Genomic DNA, 22964 nt, shown 5'->3' with positions numbered 1-22964 from the left:
CAGTAGTGAAATAGCAGATAGTAACTTGTTTCTCCGCGCAGCGGCCTTGTTCGTCGAGGTTCGTGTTTCGGAGTTAGAGAGTTGAGAGAGGGTTATAACCACTATTAAGTAGCTTCCTCATCCGTAGTGGCCTTCTTGGCCTTGAGGAGGTAAATAACAAAACAAAACAAAACAAAAAAAAGTTAGAAATGAGTCTTTCAAAAAGATTTTAAAGTCTAATTAACTAATAATAGAATAAATAAAGTGATAAATTTCTTTAAAACAGTTTGTATCCTTTATTTCAGTTTGTAAAATCAAAAATAATTGAATATTTATAAAATAAAAATTCAAAAAATATGCTAGAATTCTTCAAATCTTCAAAAAAAATTTTTTAGTTATGCGTAAAGCTACAAAAAGTTGTTCGAGGGTAAACGGACATTTTTTTAAGGACATTTTTCATGTTTTTAGTTTTTTTGGAATTTTTTTTTTTTTTTTGGAGTCCATGGAACAAAAATTCCAGAGAGAATACCACCAAATTCTCAACAAACACTATCTTAAATTCTAACACTATCTAAACGAAAAGCATTTTTTGCATAATATTGTATAAATATTCTTCAAACATTCTCCCCTGGTTGGAGTGAGTATAAATACATTACAGACATTTTTTTGATGTGTGCCGAAAATATTTTTGATGTTACTTATATATATTGTTAAAAATTCCCACTTATTTTGATGAGAAAAAAGAAAAGGTTAACCTGAATGTTTTGTTTACAAGCGGACAAGCAATTAAATATTTCAGCGCCAACTTTGGAAATCTTTCTCTAAGGAACAGGTAATGTTGGATAATGTGCTTCCTTAGGGGAAGCTAGTTTCTCTCCATCTTTTAGGTTGTTTCAAGCTAGTTTCTCTCCATCTTTCAGGTTATTATCAGAAATGACCCTGAAGGACAGGCTTCAGGGTCATTTCTGATAACAACCTGAAAGCCCAAGTAAAGAATTATGTAAAAAAGTATAAAAAAGTAAAAAATTCTCAGTACAAAGTGAGAGTTGGTTATAATAGTACTCAAAAAAAGTTTAAGATATGTTTAGAAGGTAACAGGAATAAATAAGTGCCTAAAATGGACAAAATTTAACATGTAAGTCGAGATTAAAAATATAGCAATAACACAAACTCTTATGAATCAAAAAGTAAATTTTGGCTAACAAATTTTTTCCCAATTTGGCACTTATGTGTTTCTATAAAGGGAACGTAATAAATCGTCGTAGTCCTTTTTTATATTCTAAATAACCCACCTCAACTTTTTTTAAAAGCTTCCCACAAAATTTAGCAATACAGTATTTTTTATAGGATTGTTTTGAGCGGTTGATGTTTTGGAAATCCTTCACAGAAGTTTGTAGTCTAATAGACGCATACTGATATCGGACAAGGAAGAAAATTTACTTTTTATTCAGGACCAGATAGAAAGCCGAAAAATGGTGATTGGAGAACTTGATGGTCATTTTGAGCAGACCAGTGTGAGAGCAAAATTAAGAGAAAGTGTGGAAATTTCAAGAGGACGCAGCTATTCTGAGAGGTAATATAAGTAATATGGTTACCAACATAGGTACACCAGTAATTTTACATTTTGATGGGAAAGTCATTAAGGATTTTACAAGTGCAACAGATGAGACAAAAGACCGTCTAACTGTCTTTTTAAGATTTAACAATGAGACCCACCTTCGTGGTGTGCCAGGATTGGACCATGGAACAGGAGAGGAACAATTTTTAGCTATACAGAAGTTACTTGATTATTTTCAAATTAATTGATTCCTTCTTGTGCTATGCTTTGACACTACTGCTTCAAACACTGGTCGTCTCAAAGGAGTCTGCACAAGGTTGGATGAGTTTCATGGCCGGAAATTACTTATGATGGTTTAGAGACATCGTGTAGGTGAAATTCACATCAAGCATTTTTAAGATGCTGTCGCTGTTCACAAAACTGTTGGTCCCCAGAACACTTTGTTTAAATTACTTAAGCAGTACTGGCCAAGTACTGCTTCAGTGGTTATGGTACTCCTTCACTTAATTCCCGTTAACCAAAGTTGACGGGAATCAAGTGAAGGAGTTAGTCGTATTTAACCGCCAAAAGTTCAGTGGTACCTGGGTGGAGGAGCAAGCTTGATTAACTCTGAAAACCTGAAAACACCTCAAGGACCAAGGTATATTGAGAAACAGAGAGGTAAGTTAAACAAATTAAATCTTCAAGGACTAAAAACAAACAATTGCTGTTTGTACATCTATACTATTATTTTTTATTATTTCTATTTTTCAATTAAACGTTGGATAAACGGGGGTGAATACTGCGAATTAGCTTACCTTGTAAATATGTATCTTGGTAAAGATCAGGCTACCAGGTATAGCATTCACAAAACTGGAGCCATCTCACATGCAAGATTTATGGGCAAGGCTCTTTACTTCATGAAGTTTGAGTTACTGCTACCAAGGATCATACTGATCATTAATCTGAGTGAAGACATTATCAAAGAAATTAATAAGACGGCTGAGTATATTGCGCTGTTCTGGGCTCCATGGTTCCTTCCATGCGAGTTTGCAGTTTCTGCTGCATTTCAGGTTTGGTATATAAACTAATTTCTTAAATAACCATAATAGTTAAAATGTTAATAACTTGAATAACAACACCTAAATTTTCTATAAGATCAGAGGAACTACTGGCAAATGAGCCATTATGCTAAATTTGAGCCTGCAGCCAAAGTTGGTGTCAAATCATGGGAAAATCATGCCTGGTACCTAGATCCATGTACAGTTGTAATGTTGCTAGCCTCTTCCAACAATAGCCATTACAAGGACATGGAAGAAATGGCGAAGTTTCTATACTTAACCGAGAGAGATGACCATAACAACAATGAAGTTATGAGAGTCAGGGGAGTTCTTTCAGATTTACCAGTGTTTTGCAGCATATCGATCATCCCCCGTCTCTAGTTTTATATGTTTCTACCGATTCATAGTTAATCTTCATCGTTCTAGGGTATAATATAAAAAAATTTATCTGGATAAAACTTTCACAAATCTTTTGGAAAGAATTTCCAGAATGTCTTGAGTTCCAGAATTTTGTTAAATCTGTTGATGTGGTCAACGATTCGTCTGAAATAGTGGTAAAACTTATCCAAGACAATGTTGAGCGCGTCAAGAGTGAATGAAAGCTGCAGGACTTACTCCAACTGAAAAGTGCTTGGAAAAAAGTAGGAAAAAAGACAAAAAATGCTTACAAGGAGTCAGTTACTGTTGTCGCTCAAACATTAATTGTTTCATAGACAGTATCTGTTGCTTTGGATCCTCTTACTCTAGCAGGACTACCCAGTAATACCTCTTTGTAAAACGCTCATTACATTTCTATAATACTGCAAAGATCTAATTGATTTGTAAATACAGTAGCTTTAAAATATATACTATTTTAAAACATATATTATTGATCACTCTGTTTGATTAAAACATCGTATTATATAGATTTATTTGGTTTTGTTTTAACTAGATAGGCTACCAATTAAACAATTTCTTATATCTTTTTCATCGCACTCCAGCTTGTCCTTCCCCAGTCAGCAGCGGCAAAGCGTTTTTGGAACTGGAGGGCCATGTCTAAGCTTATAATTAATATTACAATATCAATATCATAACTTCTTTAATTAATAAGAGATTTTTCGTTTCTACTTTTACACAGTGGGGTCATGACTCCTTGCTCTCCTTCAGTTGCTAAATCAACATAAGGCAAAGAGGCCCAAGGTAACCATAACACGCTCGTAAAATCCACATTTTAAAATTCTGGAATTGTCATTTTCTTTTTTCCTCTACTAGTTCTCCGTGCCCCCCCACTCTCCTCTACACCCGCCCCCCTTCCACACACACACACAACCCACCCAAAACATCAATTCACTATGGCAGGGGTGGGGGTTGGGGTCCATACTCCCGGCGTCACTGCGCCCATTAACACCTCCTTGTAAACTCTTAATCCTAGAAGTGGTTTTATGATGGAAAACATTTTTAGAAGCAATGGAAATATATGTATTTATTATTTGTACACTCTGTTTGATTAAAACATCATATTATAGTGATTTTTAAGGTATTGTTTTAACTAGATAGGTCCATTATATGTAAGAAACTGTAACATACTAACTCTTATTTTTTAGTTAAGACATACACAATAAAAATTTTTTTTTTAATAAATTAGAATAAGGATACTATTTGCGACAATCGTCAAAGTTTATTATAAAATTGGTCAAAAAACGAAACTTTCGACCAGTGGCGCTAATACTTCCAGTCATTCCCATTAAATTTTTTTCATATATAAATATGACCTCTGCCTCACTCATTTTCAATACTGTGTATTAAAATTCCAACATGACCGACAAAGTGGATATCTCTAATTAACATGCTATGGGAAGTTAATAGGTTCTACGTCTTCTAAGAAAAAACGCCAAAAGGTTTAAAATTGAACCATTAATATGCAATATATTGTTTTATAAAAATTTATTTTGTATGATTGTTAATTGTTTAAAAAATATTTAAATTCTTGATTGCCTAACACTAAAAAATAAAATTTTAAATTAAAAAAATTATAAAGATCATGTCAGAATATAGTTAAGTTTATTTCACCGTTTAAGAGTGCATACGACTTATCAATGGTTGGAGCAACATTTAATCGTATTATAAAATTATTAAAAAACAAAAATGTTAAAAAACCGTAAAAATACTAACATGACTCAAATATAAAAAAAATAAAAAAATACTAAGAAATAACATAATCTTTTTAAAAAACTTTTTTGAATTTTATTGTTTTAATTAAATCTAATTTTATTCAATTGAGTTTACTTTATGAGATTCATTTTAGTTCATTTCAAACAGCTCTAGGGCAGTCTTCTTTTTTTTAACAATAACTAGAAACATTTACTACAAATAAGGTCCATGGTATTTAATTAAGTTGGAAGTTAACTTTAAAGTATAAAATATAGTTTAATAATTTAGAAGACAATCCCAACTTTGTTTTAAACATTTTAAAACTTTGTTTATGTTGAGTTCATATTCAGAATGACGAGAATCAAAAATTATTTTTTGTTAATTATCTAAATTCAATTCATATTTATAAATGTATTAAAATTTATATAACTGTAAATAATAACTTTAGTAATAGAAAAAACTTACTTTTACATGCAAGCGGTCATCTGTTTCAAATCGAAATTCTGCTTTTAAACTTGCAATATTACTGCCGTAAGGACCACCTTTTTTTAGACAAAGATCTAAAACAAAACCAGTATCTGTGTCGTTGTGTCCACATACCATATATCCTACACTATTGACCCCGTAAAAACAATATGGTGTGTTTAAATCATTTAAAGCAGGTTGCCAGCAGCATCCTCTGTTGTTACATAATTCTGGTGTTGCTCCTGGTTCAGGATAACAATCAAATCGGAGACTTTCTTCGATTTCGCAAGTATTTTTCAAAAGATGTGGGCAAGAAAGTGAAATTAATTGCAACAAAAACAAAAGTACAGTTCTTGAAGACATTTTTTGAACTTTAACTTTTAATTTAAAACTTTATCAATAAATCTTAAAACAAACAATTTTTTATTTTAAGGCTCGAATTTCACTTGCGATAATATCAAAACATATTTGTATAACTCGCGACATACTAAAAATGTAAAACTACGTACACAAAAAGTAAATAGTGGAATCTTGATAAAACTAAATTATTTATTGTTTTATTAATTAAAATAAAAAAATCGGTTTCAAAATTGTTTTACGGCTTCTATTTAAAAAAAAAAAGTTGTGGTTTGGCTGAAAGCAGTAGAATATTCAATGAAACTTGTCAATTTTTTTTTAGAAAAAAGGGGTGTACAATTAGCTCCGTTTTTACCCATGTCCAGCCTAGGCAGCCGCTGTCGGGTCATGGCGTTTGGAGAGGCCAGAAAGCAAAAAATTATTATTATTTTAAGCATATATTTTGATCTCATCAGTTAAAAAAATAAAAATACAAAGAAACGCTTTCATAAAATAAAGAAACAATTTATATAAACAGATTCGAACTCAAAAAAGTTATGGATGACCGGAGTTACCACAATCTTTTCATAGAACTCTTATTTCAGCTTTTAACAAGCGTAAAGTAAAATTAAAAAGTCAAAAAATTATATAAAACTCCGTTCAAAAATATAATAAAAAAGTATCTCCGTTATAATATAATAAAAAAGCATCTCCGTTATATATGTAGAGTAAAATTAAAATAAACATCTAGAAATATAAATATAGTATAAGAAATTAAGTTTAATGAAAAGGTATATATATCAAGTTTCAAAGCTTTTATTAGATTTCAAAATTTCTTTTTTTATATGAAACTTAAATGAGTTTTCTGATTTAACCATATTGAAATAGTTATTTTTAAAACTTAGGCCCTCAATATATTGTGCTGCACTCTATATATTGAGTTTAATTTACGAGACAGTGTTTATCTGAGCCTCTCATTAGATCTTAGAGAATTATTATTATTTTGATTTATTTAAAATTTTGTTTCAAAGTTGTTTGGTGTAAGGTTTTTAAAATGAATATACATGAAGATCATGTGTTAATGAAATCTATTCATCTCATTTACATTCAACATTTTCATTTTCCTCTGTAATAACTTTGCATGCTTAAATCATAATTAAAGTAAAAAAATATCAACCTGACAATTAAAACTAGTTTGCGGAGTATAATGATTTGTTATTATAAAAAACTTTTTAGTAAAAGCTCAAACTTTAAGCCACTTTTTATTGAAACAAAGTTACTTGATACGACAAAGTTACTTGATAAAGACCTCGTATCAAGTGACCTAATTAACGGTACGTATTGCACTTTCTAACATCATGTGCAATTCTTGTCCGCTATCTATATGCTATCTTTCTAATTCGACTAATTCTGAATTTCACTCTAATATGACTTCGTTCTTCCTAAACTCACCTTACTCTCAATCCGTAGAGCGGGGGTATGACGGTCCTTTAGGAGCTGAACTTGTCTTTGCGGGCCTTGGTAATGTGGCCTATATGGCAATTAGCCGGAGGAGGATAAACCACAATACCACTTTATATTGAAACAAAACTACTTTGTTTTACGTAATGAAAAAAGTTAGTTCGTTATTTTTTCAATTTTATCAACCTTTAAACGATTAAAAATACAAGTTTTTTCAATTTAAATTACAGAAAGGTGTTTAGCTTTGTTAAAATTTTCAAAACTTTTTCTAAGTTTTGCTTTTATAGAAAAAACAATTAAAACCGCTGCAAATTTAGGACTTTAAACTAAGCAATTTCCACGAAAAATACTGGGTACTTTAATATTACACAAAATTGGTATCTTTAATATGATTCAAAACTAAATGTTTCTATGCATTGTTTTTCAAACAAAAATGGAACGGATTTCTAGCTAGCATATTCCTCTTTATGAAAAATGGAACGGATTTCTAGCTAGCATATTCCTCTTTATGAAAAATGGAACGGATTTCTAGCTAGCATATTCCTCTTTATGAAAAATTTCTAGCTAGCATATTCCTCTTTATGAAAAATGGAACGGCTTTCTAGCTAGCATATTCCTCTTTATGAAAAATAAAACTTCTATAGCATCTAAATTTTGCGTTACAGATTTAAAACAAAATTCTGTTTCAAATTCAAACAAGATTTAAATTTAAATTCAAAATTCAGATTCAGATTCAAATTCAAGATTCAAACAAAATTTTGCTTTACAGAGGCTGTTTGTGCTTTTTAATTAAAGGAAGAAGCAATCAGCGTTCAGAAGCATTCAGTCACATTTTAGTCCGGTAGAATTTCGATACAACCAGGAATAAAATACTATAAAGTTGAAACTTTGTACAAGTCAACATAAATATATGATAAGTCACCAGAAAAAAACCCCTGTCATTTGGAGTACCGGAAGGTGCTCTTTTAGGCATAAGTAAAAAAGAGTAATAATTTTTATGATAAAAATCTTTTTTAAAAAAAGGTATTTTTCATATATCGTTGGAAAAATAATTTAATGCTGATTTATATTCGTACAAGAACTATGGGTTAAAAACATTTTATTTTTAATCCATAGTTCTTAGAGAATATAATTTATTATGTCTATGAAACAAATTATAAAAAACACAGAAAGTAATAAGATTCTTTAATAATTATTGTTTTTATTATTTATTTCGTATGTACTTTTAATAGCAAAATCATGTTATGAGATATAATCTAAAATAAAAGTTATTTAAAAGAACATGGTTAACTAATGAGTTAAAAATTATACAAATAAATCTTCAAATATGTTTCTAATGTCATCAGTGTCGTCAAAGTATTCAAAATCGTTGTTATTATCATCCTGCATTTTCAAAGTTTGTCTTTCCTATAAAATAATACGATGTAATTAAATATAGTAAATTATGGACTGCTCCAATCATATTAAAAAGTTGGTAACAAATTGCGTCAAGTCTAACGTTTTAGTCATGTAAAAATTACCTCTTTGTTGCGACAACTTTCTCCTTGAAATCCCCCACAAGTAGAAACGCACTTAAGACCTTGTTTTCGACAACTGCAACTATTCCAACCACATTGGTTTTTTTACAGTTGCATCTTATTAGACTTAGAAGCTTTTGAGACGCTGCATCGTTATCAATTGTTATTGGGATAAGAGCATTGTTTTCTTTTTTCCATACCCAGTCTTAAGGATTAAGATTCAAACACTCATCAAGCAACTTCCATTCAATAACTTGAAGATGGACGCATAACCCATGTAAGTATGCCGCTTTTTCAGTTGATGGCAACTTGTGAGTTTCAATTTCATACTTTTTCACTACCAGAATAAAGTTAATTAACAGCTACTTAAAAGCAGTGTAGCACCACCTTAGGATGTGCAATATAATGTTAGAGGAATGGATATGTTAGTGGAATGAATATAATGTTAGTGTAATGGATATAATGTTAGTGGAATGGATATAATGTTAGTGGAATGGATATAATGTTAGTGGAATACATATAATGTTAGTGGAATGGATAGAATGTTAGTGGAATGGGTAGAATGTTAGTGGAATGGATAGAATGTTAGTGGAATGGATATAATGTTAGTGGAATGAACATAATGTTATTGGAATGGATATAATGTTAGTGGATTAAATAGAATGTTAGTGGAATGGATATAATGTTAGTGGAATGGATATAATGTTAGTAGAATGGATAGAATGTTAGTGGAATATCTTTGTAATAATTAATAGTAGCTAAGTTTCATGGTTCATAATGTAGATTATGAAAGTTAATAACATTTAATAAATAGTATACGAACCTTAAATTTGTCAATGTTTCAACTAGTGCTCCATTGTATATAATTTTAAACCCCAAAATTGCTGCTTTACCAACTACATCTTTATCTGTTCAAAAGTTCGTCATTAGTTGTGATTTTCTTGGAGCTCATTAGATTTTTTTAGAAGACTGGGTAAAAGCTGGGTTTTCCTTTTTCGTATACTGCAGAGTATGTATCACACCCTGACCATGCATGTACAAAGAATAAGTGCTCTTTAAACTCGCTGATAGAATGAGTTAATTCTTTGAGGCTCCAAAAATGATTACCCTTTCCAGGCATGAAAAAGACATTATACATGTTTTATCTCCAATGATACAAAAGCATAACAGCTACATCAGTGTCGTCAGCTGCAACTTTTTACTTCGTATTTTTACTTTGTAATTTACTTTGTACTCTGCAGCCATAAGATGTTTTGCTAGCAGTTTAATGAACTCTACTTTGTTTTGTTGGGATAATAAAAAGCGCTACTGGCCAAACAGCAAAGTGTTATCATCATGCACATTGATCAGATGAGTATTTTTTCTTTCTTGTCTTCTAACATGCTCATTTGATTTAGTTGAAAAAGTTTCATATCCATTAAACACGACACTTACTACACCATAATTGCGTTTGACGTATGTTAAGTACCACTTTTTTTTTTTTTTTTAATAGTTTGTTTCGTCATTTTCATAATAAGTTATTTACAAAATATTTTGAGTTAAGATATGACCGGAGCAGGCAGAAGACAAAAGTCTTATCATCTAGCCCCGTTGTATCGTTTACACTATCATAAATCTATCATAAATTTTTACAAAATCAATAAAATAATATAAATACTTTTAAATAAACATTTTACATTTTTTTATACATAAAAAAAAAATATTTATACATTCATATATATAATTATGTAGAAAAAAATTATATATATGTTTAAAAAAAAAAAAGAAAGAAATACAAATTTAGATAAATAAGCAAAAAAAAATATGTTTTACTTTTAAGCGAACGAAAGAAAAGTTAAGAATTGAAAAAGAAGATATTAAAAATAAAATAGAATTTGAGATATGTCATAATCAAGTAACTGTTTTTTTAAAATAACTTTGAAAGTTTGAAGTGAAATTAAAGTTTTACTTTCAATTGGAAGGAATGAGTTCCACAATTGCGGCCCTCGGTATGCTATTGAGAAATTAGACTGTTTTAATAAGGTTTTTGGTACCTGATAGTTATGTAATGAATGCTTTGTTTGATATTTATGATTTATAATAACAAAAAGGTCGTCAAAAATATTTGGCAGCATATGATTTTTAAATCTAAACATGAATAAAAGAATACTTTTTAAGCAGTGGATTGGCACTGGTGTATTTATTAGCATTTAATATATGGCGGCTTGCTTGTTTTTGTTTATTTAAGATACGCTTTAATTTTGATGGATAAATGCTGGCCCACGCAATATTACAATAACTGATATAGCTATGGATAAACGAAAAGTAGATAAGTTTTAAGCAGTTTTTATCCAACATATGTCTTGTCTTGTACATAAATCCAATACTCTTTGAAATTTTATTTTCTATTAAATTAATGTGGTCTTTCCAACTTATTTGTTCGTCAAGTAAAACGCCTAAAAGTTTAATGCAGAATGTCCGTTATAAATTAGTTTTTTATATTGAAATATTTGGGAGTTTTAAGGGCAAAGTTTCAAATTTGGAGGATTTAGAAAAAAGAATATATTTGCTCTTAGTTTTATTTAGAGAGAGTTTGTTGGCTTTCAACCATTCATTGGGGTTGTCAAGCTCACGATTCATAGTGATAAAGATTGACTCTATGTTTGAGTGGGTATAAAAAGCCTGAGTGTCGTCAGCAAAAAGATTGAAATTTAATACACTAGAAGATAATTAAATATCGTTTATATAGATAATAAAAAATAAAGGCCCTAGAATAGATCCCTTGCAAATATCGATGTATCAAAGCTCCCCCATCGATTACAAGTCTGACAAATTTTGCTTTTATTTCATCTACTTTGCATTGAGCCTCTTTAGGTAAAAGTAATTTCCGCAGTAATGACTTATCTAGTTTCCTCATTAATCCGTTTTTAAATAACGCAATAGGTGTGGTATCAACTCATAAATAAAATAGTGTTCAACATTGTCATCGTTAAGAGCAATTGCAGCAAGTCTTGTGAACAGAATGGTTGGGTTAGCATGCATAGAGCTGCCTTCTTTCAGTTTTATTACATTATGCAATGCATCCAGTGGTTTAATTTGGTCTCAACATCTGATTTCATCTTTGGTGATAACAAAGTTGTCTAACTTGTATGTATGTAAGTATATATGTATGCATGTATTTAATATACATTGATATATATGCTTTATACGTTTAAAAAAGTTTTTTAGACGTATAGGCGTTTTACACGTCATTACGACGTCATTTAGTTGTCGTGGGTTTGCTGGGTAATCCATTTTAGCAATATAGTATGACATGGTTTTGACGCAATCGGACGTTTAATCGTTTTATTTTTTTCTGAAAAACTTATTTAAAAATGAAAAAAATTTACCGCCTTGCAAATAAAAAACGTATTAGATACAAAGTTTTTAAATTTCCAATAAGAAAATGAAAAATTAAAAAAAGAAACCGAGGAACTAAAAAAATTGGTAGAGTTTGTTAGTGAGAAATACGGTACAATTCTTAAAGAGCTATCCAAAATAAAAACGAAGCCTAACTCAACATGGCTAAACAAGACAAAAAAAGAAAAAAATAAAGAAAAGATAGCTGGAAGAATCTGTGATAAGGATAAAAGTAACAATTTTGTGACTATTGAGGGAAATTCAATAAATGTACGTGAAAAATTGAATATCGAATGCGATAGTTCCAACGGGTATGACTTAAATGGCAATACCCAGTGAAAAATAAAACCGCGTCCCACATGGGTTACGCGTGGGTTCCGTGTGGGATTGATGGGATTTATGTGGGACGGATTTTCCCATGTGGTATCCGTATGGAAATTTGTCACCTTAAACCCATGTGGGTAATCCCACATGGGTTACATGTGGGAACCATATGGTATTTACACACATGGGAAATCCCACGTGAGTTTCCTGTGGGATTTGCATGGGAATTAATTTAAAAGCTGGAAACTAAAAAAAAAATTTTTAAATCGTCATTGCATTGCGTTACGTTTATATTGTATGAAAATATTTTATATTAATAAAGAGAATGGCAAGCAAGTATGTAAGTACCACGAATAATTTTTATCTTTCTTTATAGAAATAAGATTAAGATTTGTGCAAATAGACGTATTATTAGGATAATACAATAGTTATTTGAATATTGATCTTGAGTAAATTATTTGCAAACAATTAACTGATGCAAGTTGAAATGTTGTCAAAAACCAATCTTGCATGCATGGGACACTGCAGTGTCCCACAAAGAAATGCAGGTTTGAAAGTCAAAGAATTCCCAATTTTCTTTATTGAAAAAAAAAAAAAATAGGATGGAGATGGGTTTCTGTAACTTTTTTTATGCTCCAAAACTTTTAACTTTAGATATAATAAGGTCCTTAAGACTTGAGGGACTTACGAACTACATTGAGGAACAAAAACAGGATATCTACAGAAACTTTTCAATTTTTAAAGCCTCTGGGTCCAGTTTTCAAAGTAATATGATCTAAGTAATGTTTAAATAAAATAATATGCTTTAAAATGTATATAGTTATACATATAACTCCTGATAGTTAACTATATGTATAACTAGTTATACATATAATTTGTTATAAAAACTTATTTTATAAGGTTATGCTTGAACAAATTAGTACCAATTAATTCAAATTCAAGATTTAGTTAAAGTTCAAGTTAATGTTCTTATTTATTCATTGTTTTTGTTAATTTTATATTTATTTGTTCAAATTTATCAGTTAGTACTATATTTTACTACAGTAAGAATGTTTATGATTGTTGAACGTGATTTTATTAGTAACTTAATTTTATTTTCAACATATTTTGACAACAACCTTTATATTTTAAATGATGACAGCTTTACTTTTCTATTGATGTTAAATTTATTACGTTTCAATAACTCAGATTGAATCTTAACTGAATTATTGTAAGCTTTGTAGGGGTTTGTTGTATATCAAATGGTGTTGTAAATAAAGTAAAAATAATATATATATAAATATATATATATATATATATATATATATATATATATATATATATATATATATATATATATATATGTATAAATATATATATATATATATATATATATATATGTATAAATATATATATATATATATATATGTATAAATATATATATATATATATGTATAAATATATATATATATATATATATATATATATATATATATATATATATATATATATATATATATATATATATGTATAAATATATATATATATATGTATAAATATATATATGTATAAATGTTATATTTATATATATATATATACATATATATATATATAATATATATATATATATATATATATATATATATATATATATATATATATATACATATATATATATATATATATATATATATATATATATATATATATATATATATATATATATAAATATAACATTAAAACAATAAAATTGATACAAAATTTCACTTTAAAACGAATACCATTAACATTGTGATGATAATAGCATTAGGAAACTAGTATTTATGTATTATTATTATACTATAAATAAATAGTTTTTTAATTCATTTTATAAATTGGAGACTGACAACTGATAATTAATGGAAATGAATACAAATTATAAAAATCATGTAAACTTCATTTATTATTACTAAATACTATATTAATGTTAGTCTACAAAGTTAAAATCAGTTTAGAGCATTGTTATTAGTTCTTTTGCGATTCGCACTTCCACTTCTGTCTCTCAAATTTATAAAATAGGTGGTCAAAGCTTGCTCAATAGGTAGATTCTCAGCATAACAATGCTTTTTTCTTACACTTTCTAAAGAGAAATATGGCAAATTGATTACTTATTTTACCTAAATCGTAGGGTCATTTATGCATAATGATGTCAGATAATGACCCAGTTTATTGAACAACTTCACCCTTTATCAAACTCAGTCAATTTTTTGCCATCTCCCATTGAAAATAATGTCAGTTTTTGTTATCGTATTATGAGGATATATCTGAATTGTTAATATAATATAAAAAATGCATATACCATCAATTTTTTTCTGGTTCAATTATACATTTATTCTCAACAGTACTAAAAGTAAAAAAAAAAAAAAGCATAAATTGTTCTTTCAGATAAGCAAGCTAATTTCTGAATTTAAATTGTTTTTCCTATGATCCTCAACAGTTTTAAGCAACAAAAGCAAGAAGTTTTTAGACCACATTGTTGGTGTAAATACCTCTAAAACCTGCTCATAGCTAGCATAAATTGTTTTACTTTTTTTTAAAATAAAATATTATACTTTTTTTTTTAATTCAATTTTTTAATTGACATTATTTTGGTCTCAACACCCCCTCCCCATTGTCAATTATTGTTAAACTCACACTGCCCCTCTATCCACTGGCATCATTTATGGATGATCCCTTAGCCTAAATACTATATATATATATATATATATATATATATATATATATATATATATATATATATATATATATATATATATATATATATATATATATATATATATATATATATATATATATATTTATATATATATATATATTATTTTTACTTTATTTACAACACCATTTGATATGCAACAAACCCTTACAAAGCTTACAATAATTCAGTTAAAATTCAATCTGAGTTATTGAAAGGTAATAAATTTAACATCAATAGAAAAGTAAAGCTGTCATCATTTAAAATGTTAAGGGTGTTGTCAAAATATGTTGATAGTAAAATTAAGTTACTAATAAAATCACGTTCAACAATTATAAACATTCTTACTGTAGTAAAAATTAGTACTAGTTAACAAATTTGAACAAATAAATATAAAATAGTGAAAAAACAATGAACAAATAACTTGATCTTGAACTAAATCTTGAATTTGAATTAATTGGTTCTAATTTGTTCAAGCATAACCTTGAAAAATAAGTTTATATAATAAATTTTATGTATAACTAGTTATACATATAGTTAACTATCAGGAGTTATATGTATAAGTGCATGCATTTTAAAGCATTTTATTTAACTTATATATTACTTTAGATCATATTACTTTGAATACTGGACCCAGAGACTTTATTCCCAATTACACTGTGGTACTCCAGATTAAAAATTTAAAAGTTTCTGTAAATATCCTGTTTTTGTTCCTCAATGTATTGTGTAAGTCCCTTAAGTTTTATGAACCTTATTATATATAAAGTTAAAAGTTTTGGAGCCTAAAAAAAGTTACAGAAACCTCTCTATCTCCCCCCCTATTTTAATTTTTTTTTTTAATAAAGAAAATTCGACTTTCAAACCTGCATTTCTTTGTGGGACACTGCAGTGTCCTATGCATGCATGCTTAGTTTTTGACAACATTAGAACTTGCATCAGTCAATTGTTTGCAGATAATATACTCAAGAACTATGTTCAAATATCATATGAACATGTTAGAGAATGTTCATATGATATTGGAACATCACAAATTTAATAATATTGTTGTGATATGTTATATAAATAATTCCATAATAGATTATGATATGAAAATAAGATAGGATATGAAGGCAATGATCAAAGAATAAATTTACTTATAGAAATTTAGATGTTTGTTTATTAGTTTCAGAATATTATATTATGTGTGACCGCGGCCTTCTATAATAACAGGCCTTGACATCGCGCAACAAAGTTGTTAAACTGAAGTTTGTGTTCGCGCTTTTTTAATAAATCTTTAAAATGTGATTGGTTTATAAATTAGATAGCCCAACATCAAGACGATAACGTTGTAAGGTTCAAGGCGTTAACATTGTAAGGTAATGATATTGTCAAACTAACGATAAGTTTTTTTAATAATTAAAATGCCTTGAAAATGCCTTTAAAATGCTGTGTATCTCTTTGCAAGTCGAACTATCTCAACTACAACAAAAATATCAATTTATACAACTACAAAATCAATTACAACTACAACAAAAATATCAATACTTAACTACGACAAAAATATCAATTTATAAATTCTTGAAGAATCTAGAGGAGAGAAAAAGATGTAGTAAAGCTATCCCAAGAACTGGTTTTATTGTTACAGACTATACAGCATTATGTCAACTGCATTGGCCAAATGAAGCACCTTTTGAAAGCAAATATGGGAAGCAACGACCTTTAAATCCACCATCTGTTTTTAAAATATTCCGCCTAGTTGTTTAGCCACACCAGCAATTAAAGTTAGAAAAACTGTAACTTCAAGCGGTTTTCGAAGCATTTTACCAGATGAGTTAAATGATTTTCTAAAAGAGAATGAACTTATATTTGACGATATTCAATCTTTGTTAAGTGATAATAATGATGTTATTGTTTTCCAGCTTAATAAATAAAGTTTGCACATACAATCAAAAATGTTCAAACTTGGTGTTCCATTATTTATTTTAGTAATTTTCAATGATTATTCATTTGTAGCTAACCATAATGGCACAACTTGTAATATTTCATATTTAGCTGTAAACAAATTAAAGTTAATAAAAACAAAATCAGCTTTATTTGAAGCAGTTAGATTTTTAAAAAATAAAGAAAGTTCGCTTCAGTCAAATATTCTATTCGAACACCTTAATGCTATGAGAAAAGTTAATGTTGGTGAAGTTTTATATACTTCAGATATTATATGTAGAGCATATGAGTATTTTGCTATGCGACGAAGTTTACATGATTGTTTGTGTATTGACTACAAGTTGCCAAGTATAAGGACTTTAACCCTGTTGAGATATATTGATAAAACTTTTTTTTTGCTTGAATCAACTTTTGTTGGTGTTTTTTATTGTTGGTGATTTTTATTGTTACCATTTTTAGCAAAAAAAATTAAAAATACAGTTATCTTTCTAATATATAGATATATACTTTGTTATGGTTCTGCTTGTTATTGATACTATTTAATATTACATAAATATTCTTAATGAAATTTGAAATACGAAAAGCATGATTATCTTTTAACTATTTTTTGGTTTTATATTTCCGTTTTTACTAGAGATTATTATTAGAAAACATAAACTGCCATTACACCCTACCTAATATAAAAATATATCAATATAAGTAAAAGTGAAAGTTTAATCGGCCTTCAGTTTTTACGTCATTTTGCGCGATGTCAAGGCCTGTTACTATAGAAGTCTACATCATTGAAAAAGTAGGTTTTTACATTTTTGTTTTTGTTTTTTTGTTTAACTACTTATCCTTATTGATCACTTTTTTTCAGGATTCTCCTCATGGGTTCAAGCTCATTACGCATAATATGTGTTCAATTACGCATAATACGTTAGTCATTGTAAGTAATAAATTAGGAAATAATTATTTGTGAAATATTGTAGTCATTAATGGCTTCAAACTGGCTAATAATTAAAATTGCTCGACTAATAAGGTTCCTTATTAAAATTGCTCTCTCTGTCTCTCTCTCTCTCTCTCTCTCTCTTTTTCTCTCTCTCTCTCTATATATATATATTTATATTTATATATATATTTGTATTTATATTTTTTTTTTTTAGAAAATGTTTGAAGAAAGTTAGAAGATACTAAAAACCTTGGTATTATACAAGCCGAAGCGATTTAATTAATTCAATTGACAAAAAACGACGTGTAAATCGCAAAAGAAAAAATAATATTTTTAATATTCGTTTAGGATGTATTAATTGATAGCATTTATTTTTAAATAAATTCATTTTGCAACACGTTTTTTAAATTTATAAAATTTCGTCATAATAGTTTAAGGTAATGCTTATCCCATTTGGTATTCAAAATGCTACACGTTTTGAATACCAAATGGGATAAAGTAGCAAATATCAGATTAAGTTAAGCCTCTCTGAAAGCTTCGATGATTAATTTTAAATTACTATTTAAGTAATTTTTAAATCATAGAAGCATTCGGACTTTCATTTGTCTAGTATTGACTACTTTTATACCATTTGGATTAAAATATGTGGCATTTAAGATCTATAACATGTAGTATTTTCCACCTAAATCCCATGTAGGATTTACCACATAAAACCCATGTGGGATTTACCATATGAAACCCACATGGGACAAAATAATAATCCCCATATGGGTTACATATGGTAAAAACCCACGCGTATCCCATATGGGATTTACCATATGGAATCCATGTGGGATTTACCATATGAAACCCACATGGGACAAAATAATAATCCCCACATGGGTTACATGTGGAAAAAATCCACGCGTATCCCATGCGCGCTTTTTCACTGGGTACCAATCTAAAAAATAACAATACCATACTAAAAGTTAATGAACTTAACTTAGAAGTGAAGCAATGTTTAGTCGAGCTGCAGAATGAAAACAATGATTTAAAGAAATTTGTATCTAAGCACAATAAAATGGTAAGTGAATTAATCTCATATTTAAAATCAGCAAAATCACCTTTTAAATCAAGTTTTGCTAATAAACAAATATTTAGTAACGACGGCGCTTCTTTAGATTTTGATCTGATATTAATAAAAAAACTAGAAGAAGAATTCTATTTTTTAAGGAAAGAGAACAACATTAAGTCTGATATTATTAAATCACTCACGAACGGTTTACTGAACCATGACAAAACCGATTTTGCTAACAAGGTTACAAAAAATAATTTTTGCACTAATTGCTCTTACAGGAAACAAAAATCAGATAATTCATTTTTGCTACATAATAGTAAAAGTAATATTAAATAAAACATAATTGATACAGTTAACTTATGCTCGGAGAATGCTATTATCAGTCCACAAACAGGAAATTCTAAAGATTCATATATAAAAAGTAAGAAATTATCAAACACAAACAATCCTTTAAATCAACGATTCAAAAATCTTTCAAATTTTAACAAAAATCCAGCAATAAGTGATAATCAATCAGAGAATAATTAACAAAATAATAAAAAAAATAATATCATTATTGTTGGGGCCTCTTTGCCTAGTCTTAATAATAATTACAACGAAAATAATAATCAAGGTTTAGTCTTCGTTAATCAAACTTTATCAAAAATTGGCCCAAACGTTAACTCGATTATAATAATACACCGCTATCTAAAATCAAATTCTAACTTTACCCAATCTCCCTTATCGACTTTTCTGTCAGTCGAACTAAAAACAGAAGAAGATTATCATCTAGCTATCAGATACTCTCGTATCTTACAAAGTGATAATATTTTTATACGCCCAAAAAGAAGTTCTGCCGATCAAACAAAATTTAGTAAATTATATAAAGAAAAAAAAGATTAAATGATCTTCTACAAGGTAATAACACTCTAGATCAGCCCTTTCGTTATGTCGTCCGAGGTAACGGAATTCGTTGCCTCAACCACCCAAAAAGTTCCGAAGTTAAAAAAAGCATTTACACCGTTTTGCATCAATCCATTGCAACAACTAAATATCATTGCTCATAATAATACCACGTCAAAGCCGAATCAGTTAGACATTCATTCTGTAAAAAGTCAACATCGAACTAAAATAATAATCGGTTACATAAACATTAATTCAATCAGAAATAAATGTGAACCTTTAAAGGAAATATCTCAAGGCAAAGATGATATACTAATGATATCTTAAACTAAAATTGACTACTCCTTCCCCTCAACACAATTCCTCATTGAAGGTTATACCAAACCGTATAAGTTAGATCAATCAAAACTCGGAGGTGGAATAATGTTATATGTTAGAGTAGATATACCCTCTAAGACACTAACCTTCTAAGACTCTAACCCTCTAAGATACTAACAAAATGATGATAGTAATTATGAATGCTTCTTTGTAGAAATAAGTTTAAGAAACACAAAATGGTTGATTGCCTGTTGCTATGATCCTAAAACCTCGTCAATCAATCAGTTTCTAATAAATCTCAGAAAATATCTCGATTATTTTAAATATGAGTATTTAATAGTCATGGGCGATTTTATCGAAGAGTTTAGTATTATGTATAAACTAAAATCTCTTATAAAAGTACCAATTGGTACTTTTATAAGAGATTTTAGTTTATACATAAGTTAGTTTATACATAAATTACATCTCAAGACCGAGATCTCGGTCTTGAGATGTAATTTCCCTAAGCAAAAACGAAGAATAATTACATACAGATGCTTCACAAACTATAATAACGAAAATTTTCAAAACTTGGATATTTTTGGATTTAAAAATACCGAAATAGTCACTTTCCGAAATGGTCACTAAATAAGCGTGCATCACAAAAAAAAGGTATGTACGAAAAACCAAGCAGTATTTATGACCAAAGAATTGAACAAAGCTATAATGAATTGATCCAGACTATTAAACCGTTATCGTTTGAATAAAATGGAGTCTAGTAAAAAACATGCAAAAGTCAAAGAAATTACTGTGTCGGTCTCCTAAGAAATACTAAAAAGTCATTTTTTTGAAAACCTTCAAACTAAAAATGTTACCGATAATAATAAAACCTATACCAATAAAACCTTTTGGAAAACAGTGAAGCAATGTTTTAAGGAGAACTCACATCTTAATGAAAAAATTGTTTTAGTGGAAAATGATTCTATAATATCAGATGATAAACTTGTGGCCGATATTTTTAACTCACATTATAAAGACACTATATTGCAGTTGTGCATCAAACCGATCCCTGAAAATAACGAAACTCTTACCCATGACCCCATAGAAAATTCAATCTTTGAATACAAATCACACTCAAGTATTATTGCGATTAAGAATTTATTAAGAAATCTAATTCCCTTTTCTTTCCAACATACAACCGTCAAAAAGGTATCTAACCATATTTCTCAACTAAATAAATCTAAAACACAACAAAAGGGAAATATACCAACTAGAATAATCAAAGATAACATTATTATTTTTTCTGATTTTATATGTAAAGACTATAACTACGCTATTTCAAACAACATTTTTCCAGACCTATTAAAAAACGTTGGTATTGCTCCAATACACATAAAAGGCTCCAAAGCAGATAAACGCAACTACAGGCCAATCAGTATTCCATCCAACCTATCTAAGGTATATGAAAGATATATGTATGAGGATATAGCTAGCTTCTTTGAAGCAATTTTATCTAGACATCAATACGGTTTTCGTAAAGGTTATAGTGCTCAACAATGTTTGATAGCAATGACCGAAAAATAGAGAAAAGCCTTCGATCACAACGGATGCTTTGGCGCATTACTTACTGATCTCTCTAATGCCTTTGATTGTATATCCCATGCGTCACTAATCGCCAAACTAGATGCCTATGGTTTTAGTCAAAACAGTTTAATGTTTATATCTTCGTACCTAATGAATAAAAAACAAAGAGTAATAATAAATGATAAATTCAGCTGCTACACTGATATACTATACGGAGTTCCACAAGGTTCGGTTCTCGGACCTCTGTTATTTAACATTTTTATATGTGATTTTTTTTTTCCTTCCTGACGTTGAAGTTGCTGGATATGCAGATGACAATACTCCATACTGCACAAGAAAAGACGTTACTTTTGTAACTACCAACCTCCAAAAAGCCGCAAACCAAATGTTAATATGGTTCGATAATAATGAAATGAAGGCAAATTCTGAAAAAAATCACCTTATTATTAGCAAACATAGCAACCTTGAAGTTATTATTTGTAATTTAACAATTAAAACATCCGAAAATTCTAAATTACTCGGAATAAAACTCAACAACAAACTTTCCTTCGAAGAGCATGTGAACACTTTATACAAATATGCCAGCAGAAGGGTAAACGCACTTTCAAGAATCGCATCATGCATGTCTTTCAAACAACGTAAACTTATACTTTCTGCATTTATAACTTCAAACTTCTCATACTGCCCACTTATATAGATGATTCACAGTAAGAATCCATGAGAGAGCTCTCAGAATTATCTACAGAGACTATGAATTTTCATTTGAAACTCTCTTACTAAACAGCGGTACTTTAACTATACACTAAAAAAACCTGCATTGTTTAGTCACTGAGATTTTCAAAGTAAAATTATTAACTACGCCTATATCCATGAATGAAGTTATTAAGTTTCTTGAATCAAATCTGAGATATGAAAAGTCAAACTCCACCAATATTCGTACAACAAAATATGGATTGGAATCTCTATCTTACCTAGGACCAAAAATTTGGAAACTAATCTCGAATGATTATAAAACACATTCATCTTTGAAGGAATTTAAACTTAAAATAAAAAACTGAATTCCCAAGCAATGTCCATGCAAATTATGCATGGTTTTTATTAAAGATGTTGGATACATTGATAAGCTAAAGTAAAATGAAATCTTTATATTTTTGTTGGTTTTTGCCACTCTAGTTGGCTTTTTTTTTTATTGTTGTTAATTTATTTATTGGTTATCTTACAATTTATATTTATAACTATATTTATATTAGAAGGATAAGTGTCATAACAAAAGTAAAAAGCTTTATGTTATTGGTTTAAAGGAAGAGAGAAAAATCATTTTTTTTAAAACGTTGATTTCAATTTTAAAAATATTAAAGTGCGATAAGATACTTATTATTTCAACACATTTAATTT

The 22964-nt window shown here is 28.8% G+C and overlaps 1 protein-coding gene and 1 long non-coding RNA gene across 2 annotated transcripts in view; one reads left to right on the top strand and one right to left on the bottom strand.

Moving 5' to 3' along the window:
* Positions 1-5749, bottom strand: part of LOC100200677 (lysosomal alpha-glucosidase) — a 36498-nt gene extending 30749 nt beyond the window's left edge. Inside the window, exon 1 of the mRNA XM_065790698.1 lies at positions 5173-5749. Within this exon, the coding sequence (XP_065646770.1) occupies positions 5173-5535 (363 nt within the window). The 5' untranslated portion in view covers positions 5536-5749. The remainder of the gene's footprint in view (positions 1-5172) is intronic.
* A 6685-nt stretch (positions 5750-12434) lies between these two features.
* Positions 12435-18106, top strand: LOC136076897 (uncharacterized). Its single transcript, XR_010636664.1, has 3 exons — positions 12435-12528; positions 17678-17746; positions 17964-18106. It is a non-coding gene; the product is annotated as an uncharacterized LOC136076897 (long non-coding RNA).
* The last annotated feature ends 4858 nt before the right edge of the window (positions 18107-22964 follow it).

The sequence above is a fragment of the Hydra vulgaris genome, chromosome 02 (assembly GCF_038396675.1).
Source record: "Hydra vulgaris chromosome 02, alternate assembly HydraT2T_AEP".
Classification (NCBI taxonomy): domain Eukaryota; kingdom Metazoa; phylum Cnidaria; class Hydrozoa; order Anthoathecata; family Hydridae; genus Hydra; species Hydra vulgaris.
This window is presented reverse-complemented; position numbering and strand designations above follow the sequence as displayed.